Below are 25,299 nucleotides of genomic sequence, written 5' to 3'. Positions count from 1 at the left end.
AGGCAAAAAATTGTTAGTGGAAAATAGGCTTAAATATATCCAAGTTCTCTGTACAGAATATTAAAAAAAAAAAAAAAAGCAGACATGCCATTTATCCTCCACACAATATCCCCGACAAGAGATGAAGGCCAAAGCCACCAAATGTATATTTGACGGACGTTCATTTTGGTGGAGTACTGTCAGCGCTAATCCTTTCGCGAGATACGCTGGATCTGGATGAACGTTGTATCGTCCGGATAGAGACGGGGTTGGGTCTCTCTCTCTCTCTCTCTCTCTCTCTCTCTCTCTCTCTCTCTCTCTCTCTCTCTCTCTCTCTCTCCAGCATCGATAATGCAGCGTCTATTCAATGCGCTACCAGCTCATCTGAGGAAGATATCAGGAGTGAGCGTAGACGTGTTTAAGAATAAGCTCGGCAAATATCTAAGATGCATCCCAGACCATCCAAGATTGGAAGATGCAAAATATACCGGAAGATGCGTTAGCAATTCTCTGGTAGACATCAGAGGTGCCTCACACTGAGGGACCTCCTGTAAGGGCAACCCGAACGAACTGTAAGGTCTAAGATAAGGTAAGGTCTCTCTCTCTCTCTCTCTCTCTCTCTCTCTCTCTCTCTCTCTCTCTCTCTCTCAGGTTATTTCAGACATAACTGCAATCATAACCTTGTACAGAGTCAGCTCTCTCTCTCTCTCTCTCTCTCTCTCTCTCTCTCTCTCTCTCTCTCTCTCTCTCTCTCTCTCTCTCTCAGTTATTTCAGACATCGAACTGCAATCATAGAGTAGACAGCCATATATTCTTCTATACAATTATCAACAGAATTACAATATCGTTGTAGAATCTTCAACCGCAGTTACTAAAAGAGTTGTTTATTGTTGTAGTTCCTACAGCCACAACCACGCCTACTAAAAGAGGTCGGGACTTCCAACCTCGGCGAGGGAGTATCACGTGGGCTGCGAAAATTTGTAGACGTGACTTTCGAGGTAGAACTTCCTACCCTTCTCACTTCAGAGAAGAAATAGGCCTATGGGAGAGAAGTGGGCAGCCGTCTTTCTATGCATAGCCAAAGGTGGATGAACAACAAAGGATTGTGCGGCTGCAAGAACCTGGAAAGAGGGAGGCATTACCTCTTGGAGGCTTTCTATATGGAGATGTAATCTCTGAATTCTGTTGTTACATTTTCTTTTAAAGTAGACAATCCCCTTTCTGTATAGGCCTACAAGGCGGGTGATCAGCAAGAACCTACGCGAGGGAGGTATTACCTCTTCGAGGCCCTCCAGCATGGAGGTCTTATCTCTGAATTCTGTTATATTTCTGTTTTTATATTCTTTTTTTATCTAAGCAGCTACCCACTACGTTCGACTAACAGCCAGTGAGGTAGTTCACTGGAAAGATCAGCAACAATTGCCCCCGTCAGTGCACCTCATGCGGTGCACTGTAGGCATTACTCAGAGGTCTTTCCAGCGTCCCTTTCTTAGGCCCCTAGCTGCAACCCATTTCATTCCTTTAACCTGTACCTCCGTTCATATTCCCTTCCTTCCATCTTTACGTTCTACCTTCTCCTAATGGTTGTTTCATATTCTGTTACACCTTTCAAACCTCCTTACTGTCACTCCAGCGCTGAATGACCTCATAGGTCCCATCGCTTGCTTGGCATTTGGCCTAAATTCTATATTCTACCTTACAGCAAATGCGTCAATGCATTTGTATGGAAGGCGCCATTTTCGCCTTCCTCCTTATGCTTGCGTGCTTGCTTGTGTATGTATAGTTAAAGCACTTGAAATCGATAGGATTTAAAGCTTTTCGTGTACACTGGTTGGATTGATAGGCCTAAGTACACACTCGTTCATACTTGCGCACGGAAATATACTTTCTCTTTTACTAAATGGAAAGAGTTTCAGTACAGCTTGAGTACACCTACACTCATAGTTGGGATACACCTTCTTTCATATTTTTGATACACCTTCATTCGTGCTTGGCGTGTGTTACAGATAGGCCTATTGTCAGGTTTGTGTTTGTTTTGGTTTATTTTTTAATAATAATAATAATAATGGTGATAATTATTATAATAATAATAATACTGTTTGTGTGTATTGCGGTCTATTTTTCTAAGTAATAATAATAATAATAATAATAATAATAATAACTGTTAAATAGAATGAATGCATAATTTGAGTTAATTTTGTATTATAAGAAAAATTAAGAAGAATCATAATATTTAACAGGGTTTGTTTAAGAGAGAGTCTGTTTCCGTGTAATAATAATAATAATAATAATAATAATAATAATAATAATAATAATAATAATAATAATAATACATAAAAACTATTATTCATTGAAATTTACAAGCATTTTTTTGGGTATACCTGAAGTCAACACTAGTCTAAAATTCGGCACACTTTATTGTTTTATTTTTCTTTCCTATCAGCTAATATTTCCTTCCACTTACTTTATTGATCCTTGTAGGATGTTTCTCTTTTATTGTCTATTTATTATTTCTAAATACTTCACTGAAGTCTATTCTTTTGTTTGGGACCCTTTCGCACTCACAAAAAATCCTGGGTCCTCTCTCGATATTGATACGATTTTTTCCCCTGTGGTACATGCCTCTCAAACTCTCTTTATTTTTATCGTCTGTCCTCTGTCCTGACAGCCAGCCCCTGTCTCTCTCTCTCTCTCTCTCTCTCTCTCTCTCTCTCTCTCTCTCTCTCTCTCTCTCTCTCTCTCTCTCGTTTTTCTTTCTTCCATAAAGAAATGATGATGTCGCATTGCTGACGTATCGATCATTCTCTCTCTCTCTCTCTCTCTCTCTCTCTCTCTCTCTCTCTCTCTCTCTCTCTCTCTCTCTCTCTCTGTGCGTGTACTTAGCGCATATCCCTTTGATGACAGGACACCGTATGTAGATAAAAATTTGGCAACTCAAGTTATGGTTTTCTTGCTAATTAAGAAATATCAATATTTAATTTTAATAAGTGTGTGGATTGGTATTATGTATGTGTATGTATATATGTATGTATGTAAGTGTGTGTATGTATGTATGTCGTTCGTGTAAGTATGACTTATGTCCTTTTAAAACTGGGAAGAAGGTTGAGGCATTGCTGGGTAATGGTGTGACTTTGAAATTACGAACAGATATGCAAAGAACTCCCTCCTCCTCCTCCCTCCTCCTCCTCCTCCTCCCCCCTACATGTTACCCCTCCCATAACTACGAACAGATTTGCAAAGAACTCCCTTCGACTCAGAAGCTGCCAGAAGCTGCCTCCCTCATCTTATTGTTTATTACCCTACCTTCCGCCATGTTACCACTCCCACTCGCAATCCACCCCTCCGATATCACATCTACATTACACCTTTAATATCGCGGGAAGTAACTTGATTGATCTCTGACGAAGACGATAGCCCAGTGATTGAAGTGCATGGGGGGATATGATTGCTGTTCAGTCATCCCCGATATAGTGTGAGTTATTGTGATTTATACCTCCTCCTTTTATCTTTCTCTCTCTCTCTCCTCCCACCCCTTCCCTTTCCTTCTCTGTCTCCCACGCTTGCAAGGATCATCTCTTGAGATGCTTGCTTGATGTTCTTTCTTGGGCAGGTGTCTTTGGAAGGACTGAATAGGACACACACACACATATGTAATGTATATTTATAGTGTATATATATAATTTATATATGTATACAAACGTATATATATATATATATATATATATATATATATATATATATATATATATATATATATATATATATATAATACACACAAGCGTATTATCTTACCTTATACTCCTACAGTATATAAGTATTGATCAGTTGTAGCGTGGTCACTCATGTGGTACAAGTGTCTGTGTTTGTGTGTGTATGTGCATGTGTAAGTGTGTGAGTATGTGTGTGTATCAGTGAGCGTAAGTATTGCCGCCATTTGCCGTTCCTTTGCCTCCTGTTTTGCAATCTCCTCTTTTCCTAATTCTGACGCATTTGGCCGAACTGTTAACTTTGCCTTTGAACGGATTAAAAGTCGTTAAGTGAAATTCAAGGGCCACTGAGTGCACAGTCGTCAATCGGCAGTCTTTATTTTTATTCAAAGACTCTTGAATGCGATATTGAGTTTGTCAGTGTTCTCCCTCGTGTTGTCTCTTTCGTTTAAGACTCTTTATGAAGTCTATTTGCCTCAGTTTTAGTTTTCTGTGAAAGAAAACTAGTGTGCCGACTTTGTCTGTCCGTCCGCACGTTGTTCTGTCCGCTCTTTTTTCTGTCCGCCCTCAGATCTTAAAAACTACCGAGGCTAAAAGGCTGCAAATTGATATGTTGATCATCCACCCTCCAATCGTCAAACATACCAAATTGCAGCCCTCTAGCCTCAGTAGTTTTGATTTTATTTAGGGTTAAATTTAGACATAAATGTTTTTGTTTACTGGTTCTTGTCAGTGATGTTGTAAGACTATTAACCATGAAGTCGCCTTGTTTGTGTCTTGAAAGTTTTGTCTTTGTTGTCTTTCTGTTAAGACTACCAGGGTCTTTGTTGTCTTTCTGTTAAGACTACCAGGGTCTTTGTTGTCTTTCTATTAAGACTGCTAGGGTCTTTGTTGTCTTTCTATTAAGACTGCTAGGGTCTTTGTTGTCTTTCTGTTAAGACTGCTAGGGTCTTCGTTGTCTTTCTAAGACCACCAAGGTCTTTGTTGTCTTTCTGTTAAGACTGCCAAGGTCTTTGTTGTCTTTCTGTTAAGACTGCCAAGGTCTTTGTTGTCTTTATGTTAAGACTGTCAGGGTCTTTGCTGTCTTTCTGTCAAGACTGCCAGGGTATCTGTTGTCTTTCTGTTAAGGTTGCCAAGGTCTTTGTTGTCTTTCTGTCAAGACTGCCAAAGTCTTTGTTGTCTTTCTGTTAAGACTACCAAGGTCAAAGGACTTCGCCAAGATTATCACCTTAACTTGAATATTCATTTCCGGAAAAGGTAGTCTTCATTCTCTCTCTCTCTCTCTCTCTCTCTCTCTCTCTCTCTCTCTCTCTCTCTCTCTCTCTCTCTGAGACACGTTCGTTATGCTACTTATCGTTTGATTAAGGCACCTGAGCAGCTGTTGTTCAGGTCAGTACTTGGATGTGTGGCCGCTAGGATAGCACAGACACCTTCGTTATCTAAGCCCCTTATACGTTAATGTGCCAGGCGTGGTGGCTAGCAGCCTCACTCTATAAATATTTGTAGAAAAAATCGAAAGAGCAACTCCTGGCGTTACCGCCTTGAAGGTCGTTAAAAGAGAGAGAGAGAGAGAGAGAGAGAGAGAGAGAGAGAGAGAGAGAGAGAGAGAGAGAGAGAGAGAGGCATTTTCTTGAAATCTTTTAACTAGGGTTTTTCGGAAGCCATTTTTTCTCCGTGTAAGGTAAAGATGTCAGATTTATCCCCCTAATTTAGCTTTACAGCGGAAAGCGAGAGAATTATTATAAGACATGGCAACTCTTGCCCTTATTACCCCTAAGGAGAAAGGGAGAGAGAAAGAGAGAGAGGTCTAACCTTTCTCTTTTATATATCTGATAGAAAGGATTCCACAGATCCTGCTAATTATAGACTTCAGCCAAGGATCTCCGAATCCAGGTACAATTTCACAGTGTAGACTCCTTGGGCAGGTCCATCATTGGTCAGGAACCAATCTGCCAAAATCCCACGGTGTGATCCTAATCAGGATATCGGGCCGGTATCCTGTGATAGCCTGAAGGACGTGTGGTTCCCCAAAACCTGAGAATATCCTTTTGGAAATGCCCTGAGGAGGTCGGTTAAAGTTCCTGATGGTATTTTGATGGTATTCTGATGGATGACCAAATTCTCTCCCAGACGACTCCGTAAGGGTGGGTAGGGCCTTTGCAGCTTCCCTTCTTTAGGCCCCTAGCTGCAACCCGTTTCATTCCTTTTACTGTACCTCTGTTCATATTCTCTTTCTTCCACCTGACTTCCCACCTTTTCCTAACAGTTGTTTCACAGTGCAACTGCGAGGTTTTCCTCCTGTTACACCTTTCAAACCTTTTTATGCCTCCCAGTTTCTCTTTCAGCGATGAATGACCTCATTATTATTATTATTATTATTATTATTATTATTATTATTATTATTATTATTATTATTATTAAATCTTGTACAGTGTTTTGTAACAGGCGAATAAAGAATATAAACAAAATTAAAGTAAGTAATTATTATTAACTGATACTGTTGTTAAAACAGTTATAATAATAATAATAATAATAATAATAATAATAATAATAATAATAATAATAATAATAATAATAATAATAATAATGTTTTATTTGCAACAAATAATGTTCCTATCATTGAGTAGTTTAACCTTAACACTTACTCACACTCCATTCAAAGTGTTAAAATAATTATTTATGAAAAATAGAAGCGAAAATTGACTCCAAAATCAACATTTTAATTAAAAGGCATCAAAGGTGGACTTCCACACATCAAGTCCTTTTTGTGAAGTGAGTTGAAATCTGTACCGAGAGAGAGAGAGAGAGAGAGAGAGAGAGAGAGAGAGAGAGAGAGAGAGAGAGAGAGAGGTGTATCGTTCCTTGAGAGGAGCCGACGAAAAAGGAGAGAAAGATTAGAGGTGATTAGTAAGGAGGTCAGACTAGTGCTCGTATCCAGAAATCATACGACGGTTCGTTGTATGCGATCGCGATGGTGTTGCCGTATCCAGAAACCATGCGAACATACGCAGGCATTCGCATTTGACAATGTAATGTTGGAACCATAGTGAAGGAGGCGTCGCATGGGTACCCCCTTGCGATGGCAGAATTGAAAGAATGTAAATTTCAACTCTGCTTCAAAATACGTGCGCCAAAGTGATTTATCTACAATGTCTATTGAAAATATGAAACAATTTGTGGTGAAAAGACCTGAATAACAACGCAACAAAGGTCTTGAAAGAATACTTTAAGAAGTCTTTGCCTGTCCTTGCCTGCCGACGACGGATGAATTCGAGCTCATCGTAACAAAACAACGGCAGTCAGCTACCTCTGTTGGAATTCTTTTCCTTCAAAATAGGCTTCGTTGACGTGTTTAGAGTTTCCTTTTCAATACAAAATTACGTATTTAATTGGTATACATCTAGAAATCTTAATATGTTAGTGTTATATTGCCCAAGACAGTTGAAATCAGTACAGCCACTGAAGCTCACAGGGAGACTGCTAGGTGATGCAAGCGTCAAATTCCATGTAGGAGCTGTTTATAATAAGGAAATTAGAAAGTATATGGTGCGGTGTAAATTACTAGGGTAGGTTGCATGTGATGCGAAAGTGAGATTGCCCAAGCCTTTTAAGAAAAGTATGAAGCTAATTGCCTAAGGTAGTGGCTACCTTTATGGATTGCGATGGCTTTCACAGGCAGTGAATTGCCAAATACAAGCCAAATTCCTGATGCATGACAGGCTATATATATAAAGTTCTAGTTTAGTTACGGAGAGAAGCATCTCTTGTCGCTCTCTGCGCTGATATATTTATTAAGGAATTTTCAGTATTTCCTTTAGGCTAATAGCCAGATACCTAACCCAACTTGGAATCCTGTTCCTCTCCTAGACCCGGGGCTTCACCCCCTGGACCCCCTCCTGACTTAAATATGCATCCATAAGTAAACTAGAATTTTACCAATTGCCATTCCCTAGCCTAGTGAATATAAAAATATGTTATGTGGAGGATGGCATGATTCATTTTTGCAGAGAGCAATGTTGGGTGATGTAATTTTAGTGATAGGCAAAATTGGAGAAATACTGTACAAACAACCCATACATGGAGGATGTTAATATATATATTTTTTTTTCATAAAGCTAATTTGGAGGATGTGGAAATGCATTTTCTTGACACGCTAATTTAGAATTCTTTATTGGTTTTTGGGAGGCCACAGGTAGATCTCATGGGCTTAGGGTTCATTACTCATGACTCCAAAATATTTTCTACCTCAAGACTAGCACAGAGCCTAGAATCGGGCATGCATAGAGGCTTTTTGTTGGGAGACAGTGGTTATCCATGCCATTCTTATATAATGATACCATTTCTTGTTAATACACACAAAGACGTTATAATGCTGCGCACATCAAAACTCGCAATCTTATAGAACGTGCCATAGGACTACTTTATAAAAAAAAAAGTTGCAGTTATCAATACCAGTTAGAACAAAGTTGAATAACACTAAGAACATAATAATTGCTTGTGCAGTCCTTCATATTTGTGCCATAACAAACAAAATACCTTTACAGGATGAAGAAAATCTTGAATTGGATGATGCTGATGAACCTGATGTGGGTATCATTGAAAGGGCTGACAATATCCAAGAAGCTCAACGTAGGGCCCACATTGTTGACAGTTTTTTTTGTAGGTTGAGAGATTATGTATTTGTTTTGTGTTAATTAGGTTTAAAGTATATTTTTCCAAATTTTGTACATCCCAAAAATGCACCTAGGATGATATTGCAGCTGTTTTGCTTACAGTGCAAGGAACCCTCAGTTCTGGTGACTTGCACTTTAATAACAATAAATCTATAATCTTATCACTTGCATCATTTAAGAACCCTTTAAATATTGAACTGGATAGTGACAACACATTAAACCAAGAATGCTTATGTCAGAAAGCTAGCAGCTGTATGTGCATGGTAAATTGTACCCGATACCAAGAAAATGAAAATACACTTCTTATTGACTTAATGAAATATGAAAATATAACTTATATGTTTGCCTTTAAAAGGAACACTAATGGATTTATTTATTTTTGGTTCATCCTGAAAAAAAATATTCAATGGCAAAAGCAATCTAGGGTTAAAAGAGGTAATTCATTCTAGATTACTAGAATTGACTGAAAGGATAAAGGATAAATATTTTTACATAAGATTTATTCAGGAACTCTTACCATAGTTGTCAATCTGACACCTTGAGAAAGACATGACTGTTGTACTTGCAAGATAAAAATGGTGATAAAATATTTGAATACAACTGTGCTTCAGGTCAAATCAGAACACCATTATTTAGAACTTCACTTATGATGTCTAATACAAATTATTCAGAAACACTAGTTTAAGAATTATATCATATCAGGCTGCCAACGCAAGAGCCAGTGTCCTGCAGAAGGCGAGGGCAATCTTTAAGTTGATCTTGATTGTATTGTAGAGGTAGCATCATTAGAAGAAACACCACTTTCTAATTGTGCTGAGGTTAAAGCAGTGGCTCCGTAATACCTGAAAATAATAAGTAAATAAATAAATAATTGATCTACTGCACCTTAGATGTAAATCTCTTCTGCAACACACACACACACACACACACACACACACACACACACACACACATATATAATATATATATATATATATATATATATATATATATATATATATATATATATATATATATATATATATACATTATATACATATATATATATACATTACATACATATATATTATTATACAATTATATACATATATATAATGAAAAATTGCTAAAATTACTTGTGTTGCATTAGATACTTCATTAATTACACCATCTTCTAGCACAGTATTGCTTCTAGGCTTAAATATGTGCAAAACAGTGAAAGATGCTAGGCTATAAAATCTTTTGGGCACTAAATAGTAAGCTATCTAAGAGGCCTACTCGTGATTTTAAAAAGCTTTACTGAAATCTGGCAAATCAACATATTCACATGACCTTCCAACTAAGCGTTCACACTTCTGAACTGAGTATACGAGTGCTGGAACCTTTAGGGTCACACAGCATTAAAATGTTATCTTAAACCCAGCCATCAATAATGAAAACATAACCATTCTGTTTTCCCCAAAGGCATTACAAACTTTCCTGACAGGAAGAGTGTAATGGCCATCAAAAAGTTGAAGGTTCACTAGTTTATATATTTCATTCTTGAAAACATCCGAGCACTTACTTATTGTAACATCACGTATGGGCTCTTCTGTTTCATCAACTTGATGAAATGTTTCAATCACATCTTGTCCATGGTTAATTCTTCTGTCATCAGTGATGCAGCTATGACAAACTCTTCAGAAGACTTTCGAAGAAATGGTGGAGGACCACCACCAGTTCTGCATAAATTCTTCTTGATGGCAGCATCTACCTGCTTCACTCTAGTAAATAAAAAAATATATTAGAATAAAAATATGTTTCCCCATTGGTTTTCTAATTTATTCTAACGACTGTGACTTTAAAAACGGATTGCAATGAAATTTCAAAATATAACAAAAACCTACCGTCCTGTGTACTTCTCTTCCACCTCCAGAATAATAAGTTAAAACATCTATCGCATGTTTGAATTCATAAGAAATGTCATTTAAGCATTTACACAAATATTAATGAGCACTTAAGAAAATAAGGTGAGCTTTGTGTGGCTGGAAAAGTGAGCTGCACATTATAAAGCATAATAATACCACCTAAGCTAATATAGTCTAGCCTAAGCAGTTCACATACCTGCCACAATGTATCGTAGCCTTGCATACTGGTAGGCATTATGCAGGCTTCAGACATGCTAGCTTACGTGTGAACTCAACTTAAAAAAAAAGGGCTAGCCTATTTCAGGTGTCATCCTACTCCAAATCATTTGACCACCTGCAGACAACAGCCAAGATCTCAAATGTCAGCCTAAACTTTTATTAAAAATAATCATTTAGCCTAGTTTGCAAGCAGGTATCACACGTTAAAACAGTTTTATAATTTGGAAACCTTGTATACCCATAAGAAAAGTAGCCAAGTTTTACCATCACTTTTTAAAATACGAATAAACTGGCTGTAAGCTAATGAATGTAGTTTACTTGCAAATCTACCCAATAACAATACGATAATACTACTGTGTGCTCCAGCCCTTCTATCCACCATGAAAATAAATTGTAAGACCCTCCACATAGCTATTCTGAGCCTAAATTAGAATATTACCCAAATTTCCTAATAAAAGACATCAATAGTTACAAATTCACGTCAAATTATACAAACCTAATGCCTGATACACCAACTGCTTTTGTAATAAGCTAGACATTACTGACCTAACCTCCTTGAGCACCCATGCTTATTTAGCTGGGGGCTATGCCCCCTCAGACCCCTATGATTTGGTTAGCTAACCTTACTTAACCTATTCTAATATGTTTCATTCTATTTATTTGAAGATTAATATATTTATATAATATAATAGCTTTAGATGATAAACTGGTGTTCCCTTGGATAAGCTAGGCTAGGCTAGCCTGATGTGATTATTATTAACAATTTAACAGGCAGCACAAGCCTAGGCCTTTCATAGCCTAAATTTCTTTTAACCTAACTGGTAGTTTACACCATTTTACTCACAGCAGCCTAAAGTTGCCTGACTACAATTACAAAACAAAAATGCTTTCTTACCTGCGGTTTACATGGTCGAAACAGCGCTTGACTGCATTGATGAACGAGGAGGTTGGTCAGGATACATGGCGTTAAACTAGTGTTACATCTTCCCACGACCCCTCACGGTTTTTTCCAAAGTTCTGCTTTCTGTAGATCGGTCGGTGATCACATTCTCATGCTCCTTTATTAAATTAAGAAGCATTAAACGCTGAGAATCAGCTATTGGGGGTGCACGTTCCATATTTATGTTTAGTTGCTTGCGTATTTCCCGACTTTGTTTACATTTTCGCACGGAATCAGGACAGCAAATATCAAATAAAAAAAATATACTACAGATATGCAGTATCTTTTTCTAATAAATAATAAAGACATAAGGACATATTAATTCAATATCACTGTAATAAAAGAAATTGCCTATGATACTGATACAGCCTTGTAATCATCGATTCCAGGCATTTCATTCCCAGTAACCGCATATGTTGGTAAACCTGCTTAACCAGCGATGCGATGCGATGGAGTTGAGGCCGTCGTACGATTTCTGGATACCACGATAGTTCTTCGTTTGGGACCATACAACCGCGATCGCCTTCGTATTGACAAATGCGATCGCATGGTTTCTGGATACCAGCCTAGGTGTACATATGTATACACTGCGTAGTTAAGTGTGTGTGTGTGTGTGTGTATAAGAGAGAGAGAGAGAGAGAGAGTGAGTAATTATTGGGAACGTTATCTATGACTTTGAACTACATTCATAATATTTGTGTATGAGTGGCTCTCTCTCTCTCTCTCTCTCTCTCTCTCTCTCTCTCTCTCTCTCTCTCTCTCTCTCTCTCAGTCCTAACAGCATTAGAATCCCAAGAACCTTGCCTTCTAAATAGACTTACCATCAACTTCATTTACACAGTTCGCCGAACTCGTTAACGAAACCTCAAGATCGATCTCCGGGCGAGGGATAGCGGCATAACCCCACCCCCACCACCTTTTCCTGAAGTTACAGATATCCTGTCCTGAACTAGGCAGGTCATTGGGTACTTGGTAGTTACTCGACTGGATATTTTCTTTTATTGTGAGTTATGAGCACTGAGTATCAGAGGAATGATGTGGGAGTTGGCTATTGAGAATCGGAGTGGTGGAGTGGAAATCCTTGATGGAGAGCACTCCAATCAATGCCTTCCAAGGTCTCCTTCCTTCCTTCCCTCCCCTGGAGGAGGGGGAAGCCCCTTGGACAACCGCGAGTTGTGTGTTCGGTCGCTAATAGAATGGACCGGCCTGATTCGGCGTGCATGTCTTCCTGGTCGCTGTTGGGGAAAAATATATATATATATTGGCCTTGCTTTTCAAAGAAGTGCATCTCTCTCTCTCTCTCTCTCTCTCTCTCTCTCTCTCTCTCTCTCTCTCTCTCTCTCTCTCACCCTAATAAATGACTGTTATTTGTAATTTGAATATATTAACCTGTTAGTCTCTCTCTCTCTCTCTCTCTCTCTCTCTCTCTCTCTCTCTCTCTCTCTCTCTCTCTCTCTCTCTCTCATTCCACTGCCCTAATAGATGACACATATTTGTAATTTTAATCTCTCTCTCTCTCTCTCTCTCTCTCTCTCTCTCTCTCTCTCTCTCTCTCTCTCTCTCTCTCTCTCTCTCTCTCCCCTTCCGTTGTATGGGTACCAAGCATTGGTCTTAGCTGTCTGGAAGACCGAGCAGTATTTTATATACAAAATTCTCTCTCTCTCTCTCTCTCTCTCTCTCTCTCTCTCTCTCTCTCTCTCTCTCTCTCTCTCTCTCTCTCTCTCTCTCTCTCTCTGTTTGGTAGTGTCAAAGAAAGCCATCCGGGGTTGAGGAAAATATTTGGAGGAGTTAAATTTAGAATCTGAGGAAAGAGGGAGGAAGAAGGTGGGATAGGGGACTTAAGGCTTAACGAGAGGAGAGAGAGAGAGAGAGAGAGAGAGAGAGAGAGAGAGAGAGACATACCTATCGAAGGAATTTGGTTGGGGGGGGGATGATTAGAGGAAGGGGGAGGGGTTAACAAAAGTGGAATTTTTCTTGACCCTTAAATGCTTTGGGGGTGGGGGGGGGTGTTTCACCAGTGATTCCTTGATTTAAAAAAAAAATAAATAACCTGTATAAACGACTAAGGTGATAATATTGATGGACCGGAGGTTTTTTTGTTCTAGAATAGCTTTTTTGAAAAAAAAAAAAAAAAAGATATTACTTACAGTAAGGAGCATGCAATCTCCTAATGGAAATTTAAATGCATTTGGGATTTTATAAATTGATACAAATGGATGACTCGTTTACAAGGATTTGATGAAATGCAAAATGCATTATATGTCTTCAGTTTTGGCATCAGTCTGATATAATTGAACACACACGCAGATACATATACATGTATATATGTGTGTGTGTGCGCGCGCGCAATGCATATATTGTTTTTCAGGAACCAAGTGACCAAAAAGGTGCATTTGAAGCTGCAGTTAACTTTTATACAATACATACCCCACTATACACACACACACACACACAGGCCTATATATATATATATATATATATATATATATATATATATATATATATATATATATATATATATATATATATATATATATATATATATATATATATATATATATATATGTATATATATATATGTACATTATATATATATATATATATATATATATATATATATATATATATATATATATATAATTGACTTTTTCACAGAACCATAAATTTAAATATAGCTTCTAGGTCATTTTGTCACAGAAAAAAAAAATTCATAATTTTTTTGCCGATCTTCCATCATCTACGGAATGTACATGGGACACGCAACTGAAAAAAAAATGTATTTTATTCCTTGGTATTCCGTTTTCAAGTTTTATTTGGCTATGCGGAAATACTGCAGTATGTAGTCTTGTGCATTGCGTATGAAGACCGAATCAGATTACTTTTTTATTTTATTTATTTATTTATTTATTTATTTAAATTTTTTTTTTGGATGAGTGGGGTGTCGCGAAAGATGAAATTCACCGAAGGATCTCTGAGAGATCTCTGAAAGATCTCTGAGAGTTCTCAGAGAGATCTTTGAGAGATCTCTGAAAGATCCCTGAAAGATCTGTGAGAGTTCTCTGAGAGATGCAGGAAAGGACAGACGAGATTATCATCATTGGTTAAAAATCTCTCTGGGACGTCTAGTTTCGCCTTTCAGAGACGAGAAGTCCATACAAGATTTCAGGTAACTTGGAAAGCCAAGATGCTCCATAGATTTAAAGGACAGCGGAGAGCAGTGTCTGACATTATATCCGTGGAAAAGGGTTAGAAATGTAGAGTGAAAGTACATAGACTGCTTTTTAAAAAAAAAAGAAGAAGGTTCGTATATTCGACTTTTTTATGCAGTGTATAAAAGAAGGAAAGAAAAAGGTCAGAAAAGTAGGGTAAAAGTAGGCTGCTTTTATAGAGAAAGGAAGGTTTATACATTCTACTTATTTGTGAAGTGTATCAAAATGGATGACCTCACTTGGGAATAAATGAGAGAGAGAGAGAGAGAGAGAGAGAGAGAGAGAGAGAGAGAGACACTGGTTCAATAGGCCTACATAAAAAATACAAATATGTGCCAATTATAAGGACAGTGTAATGAAGAGAGAGAGAGAGAGAGAGAGAAACTAACTGTTTAATATATAAAAAATACAACTATGTACCATTTACAACGACAGTGTAATGAGAGAGAGAGAGAGAGAGAGAGAGAGAGAGAGAGAGAGAGATCCTTTTTCCTTGAAATCGGAAATATTTATCACGTTTTCCACATATTGCTCTCTGGGTGTTTTATCCTCGTTCGTTCATTTCCCTCGGTGTTTCTGAGTTCCCCTTCTCTTTTTTTTCTCCTAACCAAAGTTATAACCCTTCAAGGTCCCTCTCCCTTTTTGGAGGAGGGGAGGGAGGGGTGGGGGGAAAGAGGGGGATTAGGGATGGTTTGGGAGGTTCAGCTTCATGCTGGTATTTTGTTGTCGCCTGTTACTGTCTCCAGGAAGACTCATAGGTATGGGGGGGGGTCACCATGCCCTGTGGTGTGTCACCCCCTACCCCTTAGGTATGCCACCCTTCCACCTCTCTCTCTCTCTCGCTCTCGTAGGGGAAAGTCAGGAACTGTTTGAATAACTCGAGTTAGTGTTTTTTGTTAGTTAAGTTATGAGAGTTAGTGGTTTTTGTGAGAGAGAGAGAGAGAGAGAGAGAGAGAGAGAGAGAGACGGCTGTTTTTAAAGACCTCCTGATTGAAGAAAGCCACATGTCTCAAACTCGATTAGGATGAGGTCCCAAAGAAATAATTCTTACTAAAAAAAAAAATCATGGATAGATACGACAGAAAAAGGGCGGGGGGTTAGGACTGGATACAAGTACACAGGGCAAAGCTAGTTGCTGGCTGAAGGAGGAGGAGGAGGAGGGGGGGGGAGGAGGAGTAGGAGTAGGAGGATGAGGAGAAGAAGGTAAGGGCTTGATAACGCAACTCAGTCTGTGCTTGGATGTCGTAGCGTTCCCATCCGTGGACTCGACCAGCTGGACGATCTGTGTGGGTGGTATAGTCCCCAGTGGTGTTTTCCACCCCCTTCGATTTCAGTATAGCTGTGTGTGTGTATTATATTTCCGTGTGGGAGGAATAGTGCTTATTGGTATTTTCGCAGCTCGTGTGTGAATATCCAAGCTGCCGTGTGGTGTAGCGTTGGGAGTTTGAAGCGCATACCGTTATTCTCTCCCTCTCGCTCTTTCTACTGCTGCTGCTGCGTTTCCGTGTTGGATTTATAGTACGCGGTGGTGCTTTCGCGGCTCGTCTTATCACTGCTGCGTTTCAAGATCCCCTTTGGAATTTATATTGAAAAGTATAAATGTGTCAATTGCTGTTTATTCAGTTTTGCGTCCTTAATTCAGGCTGAAATGAATTTACGTAGAAGCCTGATGAATGAAGTATATTTTTACGTCCTCCCTGAAAATACCGAAACAGAATGAATTAATGAATGATTAAAAAAAAAAACTTGTGTCTTTCCGAGTCACCTGGGTAATAGACAAAGCGATTCATTCATGACGGGCTTCTCCTGAAGCAAGAGCCAGTGCTGGCATAAGACCCCAGCTGAAACTACAAGACAGTGTGATTCTGCGCCTTTTCAGAATTTTGAGTGTTTTAATGAATTTCACTTCGCATGATTGAAAATCATCTGTGATGCAAATTCCTTTTGGAAAAGAGGATTTGCAAAAGAAAAAGATAAGAAGAATATACTTTTAAAAGATAATAAGATAATTATATTGGTAAAAGATAATAAGATAAAATCTGGTGATTTAATTGATGCGATAATGTAAAATTTAGTGAAAGAAATTGCTTTATACGAAACAAATGAGATATGGAATGAAAAATATTTGTATGTGGGTTCTTCATTTGTGATGTTACGGTTCAATTGTACTTTGAATTTTTAATCTGGTTTTCAAAGGCGTTGAAGTTTGAATAGTGTCCATTGATTTATTTAATGGGTGTATGTTCAAAATTTGTGTTTATTGAAATAATTTCTAGAATATGTAACCTTCTAAATACATTTATTTTTGAGTAATGTATGTTTTTAATCTTTACAATGGCTTTGTGCTCTAAGATTTTGAAAATATATATTTCGACCTTATTTACCTGATGCTGTAGCTTCTTGAAAAGTTTGCATAACTTCAAAGAAATATATATATATATATATATATATATATATATATATATATATATATATATATATATATATATATATATATATATATATATATATATATATATATATATATATATATATATATATACATATACATACACACACATATACACACACAGTATGTGTGTGTGTTTTGTGTGTGTAATGAGTGTGTGTGCGTAGATTTTGACAGATTAAAATGAAAAGTTTATATCGAATTATGTCGCCTTGTATTTAAAAGGATGGTGGGTCTATTATTATTATTATTATTATTATTATTATTATTATTATTATTATTATTATTGTTTTATTAAATTTTATCCTGCAGGTTGGTGAAATTGATAATTATTATTATTATTATTATTATTATTATTATTATTATTATTATTATTATTATTATTATTATTTTATGAAGGTAAGTATGCAGTATTAAAATTGTCATCGTCATTGAAAAATTAAACGGATGTTATTATGAGATTTTTTTTATCTCGTCAAAAGCAAAGAAGTTAAAATGATTTCACAGACAAAAAATTAATAATAATTCGGTTCTTTTAAGGAGAGAATACACAAACTCTAACGTTTAATAACGGAAAATAAAAGCAGAGAATTTTATTCAATTACCGAGTTATTTTTAGGACATTTCTGATGGAAAGTGAACGCTTCATATTAACCTCAATTTGATCCCTGGTCTCCAGGGTTTTGGCATAACATGTTTCTACACGCTTGTTTGTGTAAGGTCAGAGCCTCTCTCTCTCTCTCTCTCTCTCTCTCTCAACACACAGGAGACGAGATAACCAAAAATCAGTTATAAAATACTCTCTCTCTCTCTCTCTCTCTCTCTCTCTCTCTCTCTCTCTCTCTCTCTCTCTCTCTCTCTCTCTCTCTCTCTCTCCTCTCTCTCTCTCTCTCTCTCTCTCTCTCTCTCTCCATCTTCTTCGTTATTATTATTAACAAATTCCATCCATCAGGCAAATAGGTTACCAAAGACGACTCGGCAGCCTGAACATGTATGGCTTAGAAACACGACGGTTGCGAGGACAACTCCAAGAAACATTTAAAATACTGAAAGGCATCACAAAAGTAGAGTAACCTCTTCACACTAAACGAAAACCAGACGACAAACAATGGATGGAAACTGGAACTGAAGAGAAACAACATTGTGGGAACTTCTTCACATACAAGATATGTGACACATGGAAGAAAGCTAGACAGAATCATTAAGAGCACTGTGAATGAACTGTAAGACCTGCTCGTATAGATAAGTGAGCACATGATGTCTCCTTGGATGAACTAATAAGTCTTTGAGACATCCTAGTCCTTGTAACTCTCTCTCTCTCTCTCTCTCTCTCTCTCTCTCTCTCTCTCTCTCTCTCTCTCTCTCTCTCTCTCTCTCTCTCTCCAATTCACCCATTCACCTCATTCCTCATTTTTATTGTCATAGTGAAGAGATCGAGTGTGCCGTTTTATGGAAGGGTCCCGACTTTCCGAATTTTATCTCCCTTCGCTGTCACACACTCGGCCCTGTCTCCTCCTCCTCCTCCTCCTCCTCCTCCTCCTCCTCCTCCTCCTCCTCCTCCTAGTATAAATTTCTATTTCTCCCCAGCATGGGAAACTTGTGATAAATTTTTGACGTTCATTTAATTTAAAAGAAAGATATATATATTATATATTTCTTTCCTTAGATTTTTTCAGAGAGAGAGAGAGAGAGAGAGAGAGAGAGAGAGAGAGAGAGAGAGAGAGAGAGAGAGAGAGAGAGAGAGATTTGATCTATATGGAAATCACAGCTAGACAGCTTCATCGAATATAGCCTTGATAAACGAATTTTTAAAGAAGAAATGGCTCTGCTATTTCGCTCCTGGGTATTTTTGCAACGAGAGTATTTGCTCTCTCTCTCTCTCTCTCTCTCTCTCTCTCTCTCCAAGGTAATCCTAAATTAGTCATAAATCCTCTCTCTCTCTCTCTCTCTCTCTCTCTCTCTCTCTCTCTCTCTCTCTCTCTCTCTCTCTCTCACACACACACACACACACACACACACACACACACACGATTATCCTAAATCTTTCATAAATCTCTCTCTCTCTCTCTCTCTCTCTCTCTCTCTCTCTCTCTCTCTCTCTCTCTCACACACACACACACACACACACACACACGACACGATTATCCTAAATCTTTCATAAATCTCTCTCTCTCTCTCTCTCTCTCTCTCTCTCTCTCTCTCTCTCTCTCTCTCTCTCTCTCTCTGAAACAGTCCCTCTTTATTGTATTGGAATTCCGGGATTTAGTGTCTGTGCGCAAGTCCGTCGCGGCCACTTCTTTTTACCTCTTCGTTAATACGAGTCACGCAATGGTCCGGCACTTAACCCACTCCACACATGCGAATCCTGAGTGGTATAAAAAGATACGGTTTGTTTAATTGTCTTTTTTTCATGAAGGCTTTTTGCTCATTTTATTTTTTTAGTAAGGGATTTTAATTTTTTTTGCCTGTGATTTTAATTTTTTTTACCAAGGGATTTAAATTTTTTTGACCAGGGGATATTAATTTTTTAATTTTTTCAAGGATTTTAATTTTTTTTACCAGGGGATATTAGTTTTTTTTTATTTTTTTTCAAGGAATTTTAGTTTTTTTGCCATGGGATTTTAATTATTTTACCTTGGGATTTTAATTTTTTTTTGCCATGGGATTTTAAATTTTCTTACCATGGGATTTAAATATTTTTACCAAGGGATTTTAATTTTTTTACTAAGGGATTTAATTTTTTTTATTCATAAGGGATTTTATTTTTTACCAAGGGATTTAAAGATCTGGATGCCAAGAGATACAAGTGTTCAATTTTTTAAAAGGAGAATATTATATTTTTTGCGGTTTCTCTAATGCTAGAATGTTTTATTTTTTGTGATTTTACATCAAAATATAAAAGTTTATCGAGTTATCAATCCCCAATTTATTTTTGTGATTTCACACCAAAGATGTTTCTTTTTAATTTTTTAATACCAGAAAAAAAATTTTTTTTTGTGATTTCATACCAAAAGTTTATTTTAAATTTTTTTATGCGAGAGGGTTTTTTCATTTTTCGTAATTTCATACCAAAGGATATTCCTTATAATATATAATACGAGAATAAGCTTTTTAATTTTTGTGATTTTCTTGGCAGAAAGTTAATTTTCAATTTCAAATTCTGTAAGTTGAAAGATTTTTGTGCAGAATTTATCCGTCAAAAGATTTCTTCTTCTTGCAGACTACAGACCTCTTTTATCCCATTATTGTGAAGAAATGCATTAATTCTTGCTTTGAAACTGCACGCTGGACCCGAATGAATCTGTAATAAAGTCTGCAATAATAAGTAGGACAGCGTGGCTAACTTAATGAGGTCGAGGAAAAAATAGAGTTATTGGAAACCTCTGTTTTTCGAGGGCTTAATTATTAATTTTTTTTCCAAGGAAATCCATTTGTGCTGAAAACTCGCCAGGGTAAAAGTGCTATTTTTATGCTTAAGAGTATGGTGTCACTGGATTTAATTTATTTTTATTTTCTAATAGCTGAGATTTTATTTATTTTATTTTTATTTTCTAATACCGGTCTCGTCTTTTTGTATATCCCATTTACCTTCTGTAACTTCTTTCAATTGAACACCATAATATTCTTTGGAAGCCTGAATTTCAAGTCAGTGGCCCCCATTTGGTGGGCTTGTTCCGTATGAATAATAATAATAATAATAATAATAATAATAATAATAATAATAATAAAGGTAATTTTATCTAGGATTAGCACCGTAGGGGTGTATTGCCGTCAGTGCACCTCATGCGGTGCACTGTAGGCATTACTGAAGGTTCTTTAAAGCGTGCCGTCGGCCCCTAGCTGCAATCCCTCTCGTTCCATTTACTGTACCTCCTTTCATATTCTCTTTCTTCCATCTTACTTTCCACCCTCTCCTAACAATTGATTCATAGTGCAACTGCTTTGAGGTTTTCCTCCTGTTACACCTTTCAAACCTCTTAGTGTCAATTTCCGTTTCAGTGCTGAATGACCTCATAGGTCCCAGTGCTTGGCCTTTGGCCTAAATTCTATCTAGGGTTAGTTTTGGCTTCATAATTGTGCTCAACGTTTGATCAGTAATATATATTTTTGTATATATTTTACTTCCAGGACGTTAAGTCCCCCTCGTTTCAACACTCCTTTCACTCCCTCGTCAACACTGTGCTTTCTGATTTTCCATTCTGCACCTTTCTCCAATAATTTTTTGACATAGATCTGATTTACCTCAGTGTCGTACACCCCTTTTAGATATATCTTTAACCTATTATTATTATTATTATTATTATTATTATTATTATTATTATTATTATTATTATTATTATTATTATTACTCAGAAGATAACCCTTATTCATATGGAGCAAGCCCACCAAAGGAGCCATTGCCTTGAAACTCAAGCTTTCAAAGAATATTATTGTGTTCATTAGAAAGAAGGAAAAGAAAGTAAAGGGAAATACAGAAAGAGGAGATAAGTTATTAGAAAAAACAGATAAAAATAACAAATTTATAATAAGTACTGTAGAAAAATAAAAATGAAAATAAATCAGTCTATGCTGACTTCTGTGTTTCTTAATCTTCCAGCCTCTCTTACATTCCATAAGTTATGCATACGCCTCTTCTCGGGGTATTCTGTATGTATACTTTCCATACACACATCTTATTTAACAGCAGCCTTTAACCTTGTGCTGTCAGGAACTTTCACCTGCCCACAACTTTTCTTCACTATTACCAGTTTGTGCTCTTTCTCTGGCAAACGTCCGTCTTTTCCAGTTAAGGTGTTTTACCTCTTTATCATCTCTTCTTATCCTTCACACTTCCTCCTGCATGTTCTACCATAGGGAGGTTGTTTCGTAGTTTTATTCAAATGAACGTTATTACTCCATTCAAATAAACATCAAGCAGCCGGGAGCCTAACGCAATTTAGAAACACATTAACATCAAACCAGTCACTCACTCGCCTACGTTATCTTAATGGAATTTAGTTTATATTATGAAAAATTGAAATGGCTCCCAACGAACTTGTAGTTGGTTTATAAGCTGTCAGCATCGAATACATTACATCCACTTTAACTCTACGGGGTAGAATGATGTTTATTTATTCCAAATTCTGTCCTTTTTTTCCTTAATTATTTTCCAAACTTCCCTCACAACTATTTAGTCAAAAACAATTACCGACGGCGCAAGACAACCTTCCTCCTCCCTGGTTGAAACCACACTGATCCTTCTTAGTAAACATGTCGTGGTTTTACCCAAAAACACATTCATGAAAGAATGCTTCTTTTACGTTAATTTTCTTCGATTCGTTGATACAAGCCGACTAAGCGTCAGGTACAGCTCACGAAAATGGCCGCATGCTTGAAGATAAAAATGGATTTCCTACTGCGACGAGTACTCGTTTGTAGTTTGAAGTTGCCTCTTTTGGAGTAGTGGGGCTGGTGTTGAAACCTCCTCTCAATTATCTAAGATACATTTAATTCCTTTGACGCAGAGGCCTATCAAAGGGGAAGTCTTAATTGAATATTGCTGAGAGACCATATGCCTTCCGGTCTGTTACCTTCTAGACTAGGCACCCCGTGGGGGGGTTAGTGTCGTCAGTGCACCTCATGCGGTGCACTGTAGGCATTACTTAAGGTTCTTTGCAGCGTGTATTCAACCCCTAGCTTGCAACCCATTTCGTTCCTTTTACTGTACCTCCTTTCATATTCTTTTTCTTCCATCTTACTTTCCACCCTCTCCTAATAATTGATTCCTAGTGCAACTGCTTTTAGGTTTTCCTCCTGTTACACCTTTCAAACCTTTTGCTGTCGATTTCCGTTTCAGCGCTGAATGACCTCATAGGTCCCAGTGCTTGGCCTTTGGCCTAAATTCTATATTCAATTCTAGACCAGGCAGCTTTGTTTTACATCTACGAATCAGAATTTGTGATATTTTGCGCAATTCAAGTCACTTCAGTATTTTTAAGTTGGTTCAGCCAGCAGGTTTACATTTACCAATCTAGATGTGTCTTTAATTTTGCTGTTTTCATTCATAATAAAGTTTTTTTTTAATTTCAGATGTTAGGTTTTCTTCCCCGTAATTTTGACTAGAAAAGTATGTTTGAGATCTGTTTCGGAGAAGAGTAAATATTTTTTTCATGGCGCTCTGGTAGAAAAATTATTGTTGTTACCGAAGCTTAAACAATAACTGCTCTAGTTTTTGTTATTTTTGTTTTGTTATCCATTGCAGTTCCCTTGTGACTCCAAAAAGAACTTTTTTATCTGTAATAATAATAATAATAAAAATAATAATAATAATAATAATAATAATAACAACAACAACAACAAGTTCCGTTGTGACCCCAAAAAATAATTTTTTTATCAAAAATAATAATAATAATAATAATAATAATAATAATAATAATAATAATAATGGGATGCCATCTCTCCCACTTATATCAAGCCTTCGAAGAAGTTTCCAAAGGAGCTTCCTTTGAATAGAATATTTCTTTGTCCTTTTGTCCTCCGCCCCTAGGCCTATATTACCTGCTTCTGCCAAATTCGTGACTAGGCCTATATTTACCCATCCATTTCTCTTCTGTTACCATCTCTGTTCCCGTATCATCCCTGTTCCTTTACTATGCCTATTCAGTTTTCTTTTTTCGTAGACTGTCAGTAGGCCTCTTCTCTCTCTGTAGTGTTCGTAGGCCTATTGCGCTTCCCTATGTTTTTCTCGTGACACCTCTTCCCCCTCCGACTTAACCCCCTTCTATAGGCCTCCCCACCCCTCCCCCTCTCCCCCCACCCCTCCACCCCTCCCACCCCCTTTTCACCCTGTTTACTTGACCATTTTTCATAAGAAATGAGATTGCCCGAACCGGGGATCGTTTTCTCAAGTGCTTACGGGAATGTATCCGCCCATTCTCTACATATTGGGGCCTTCGAGGAGAGAGAGAGAGAGAGAGAGAGAGAGAGAGAGAGAGAGAGAGAGAGAGAGAGAGAGTCTTCAAATTTTTTTTGTGCTTAATTAGATTTTTTAAAAGGCTTTATTGTTTTAGGTTTTTCAATCTTTTTACCTCTTTTTGGATCCAGTTTCTCAGTACTGTGAAGAGAGAGAGAGAGAGAGAGAGAGAGAGAGAGAGAGAGAGAGAGAGAGAGAGAGAGAGAGAGAGAGAGTCTTCAAATTTTTTTTTGTGCTTAATTAGATTTTTTAAAAGGATTTATTGTTTTAGGTCTTTCAATCTTGTTACCTCTTTTTGGATCCAGTTTCTCAGTACTGTGAAGAGAGAGAGAGAGTTCCTGGTATTTTTTAGACCTTTGTATGCTCTATTTTTGTGGATAGATTTAGAGAGAGAGAGAGAGAGAGAGAGAGAGAGAGAGAGAGAGAGAGAGAGAGAGAGAGAGAGAGCCTGGTCTTTTTCAGACCTTCGTATGCTGCTTTTTTTTTTGGCTGGAATATTTTCGAGTATCAAATTAATCTTTTTTACATATACTTCAAAAGTTGTTTGAGTATTAGTTAGCGATTTTAATACAGTCATACGGTTCTGACTTAAGCCTCTGCCTCTGCTTAACGTTGGTATGGGAAAAGTTCATAATATTATGGTTGTGTTGTCGAAAACGAATTATTCGTCTCTTTTTGCGCGTCTGAGAATGAAGGCCGGTGGGGAAGACTCCCACTGTGCTGCGTCATTTCCAGTCTCTCTCTCTCTCTCTCTCTCTCTCTCTCTCTCTCTCTCTCTCTCTCTCTCTCTCTCTCGGGGAATGTTAGTCACTTTTCTTTGGTGTAACGATAATTCTCTCTCTCTCTCTCTCTCTCTCTCTCTCTCTCGGGGAATGTTAGTCACTTTTCTTTGGTGTAACGATAATTCTCTCTCTCTCTCTCTCTCTCTCTCTCTCTCTCTCTCTCTCTCTCTCTCTCTCTCTGGGTGTCTGTCTCTTTCACTCCTTCCTTGGATGTGAAGATAATTTTTCACTTTCCACAACATTTAGATGACAGACAGAGGATAGCATAGCATAGCATAGCACAGCATAGCATAGCATAGCACAGCATAGCATAGCATAGCATAGCATAGCACAGCACAGCATAGCATAGCATAGCATAGCATTGTCTGAGTGAAAAGATTATTGACAAACCTCTGCATTCATATCAAGACGACTTCCTTTAAACACATTACGAGAGGAAAATAACCTTACTCTATGAATTTACTTTTTCCTCCCCGTAGGGGGTTAGTGCCTTCAGTGCACCT

General features: G+C 37.5%; 1 protein-coding gene and 1 long non-coding RNA gene across 2 annotated transcripts in view; one reads left to right on the top strand and one right to left on the bottom strand.

Moving 5' to 3' along the window:
- Positions 1 to 8,380, top strand: part of LOC136842389 (probable serine/threonine-protein kinase DDB_G0277165) — a 56,316-nt gene extending 47,936 nt beyond the window's left edge. The window contains exon 4 of the mRNA XM_067109646.1: positions 8,231 to 8,380. Within this exon, the coding sequence (XP_066965747.1) occupies positions 8,231 to 8,380 (150 nt within the window). The remainder of the gene's footprint in view (positions 1 to 8,230) is intronic.
- Positions 8,381 to 9,180: 800 nt separating this feature from the next.
- On the bottom strand, positions 9,181 to 11,971 carry LOC136843034 (uncharacterized). The gene is made up of 3 exons (XR_010854413.1): positions 11,360 to 11,971; positions 9,903 to 10,101; positions 9,181 to 9,201 (listed from the first exon to the last, which is right to left on the bottom strand). It is a non-coding gene; the product is annotated as an uncharacterized lncRNA (long non-coding RNA).
- Positions 11,972 to 25,299: the final 13,328 nt, after the last annotated feature.

This window comes from Macrobrachium rosenbergii, chromosome 10 (genome assembly GCF_040412425.1).
Source record: "Macrobrachium rosenbergii isolate ZJJX-2024 chromosome 10, ASM4041242v1, whole genome shotgun sequence".
In the NCBI taxonomy this organism is placed as follows: domain Eukaryota; kingdom Metazoa; phylum Arthropoda; class Malacostraca; order Decapoda; family Palaemonidae; genus Macrobrachium; species Macrobrachium rosenbergii.
Note: the sequence above shows the minus strand (reverse complement) of the source record. Positions and strands in the feature narration are given on the sequence as shown.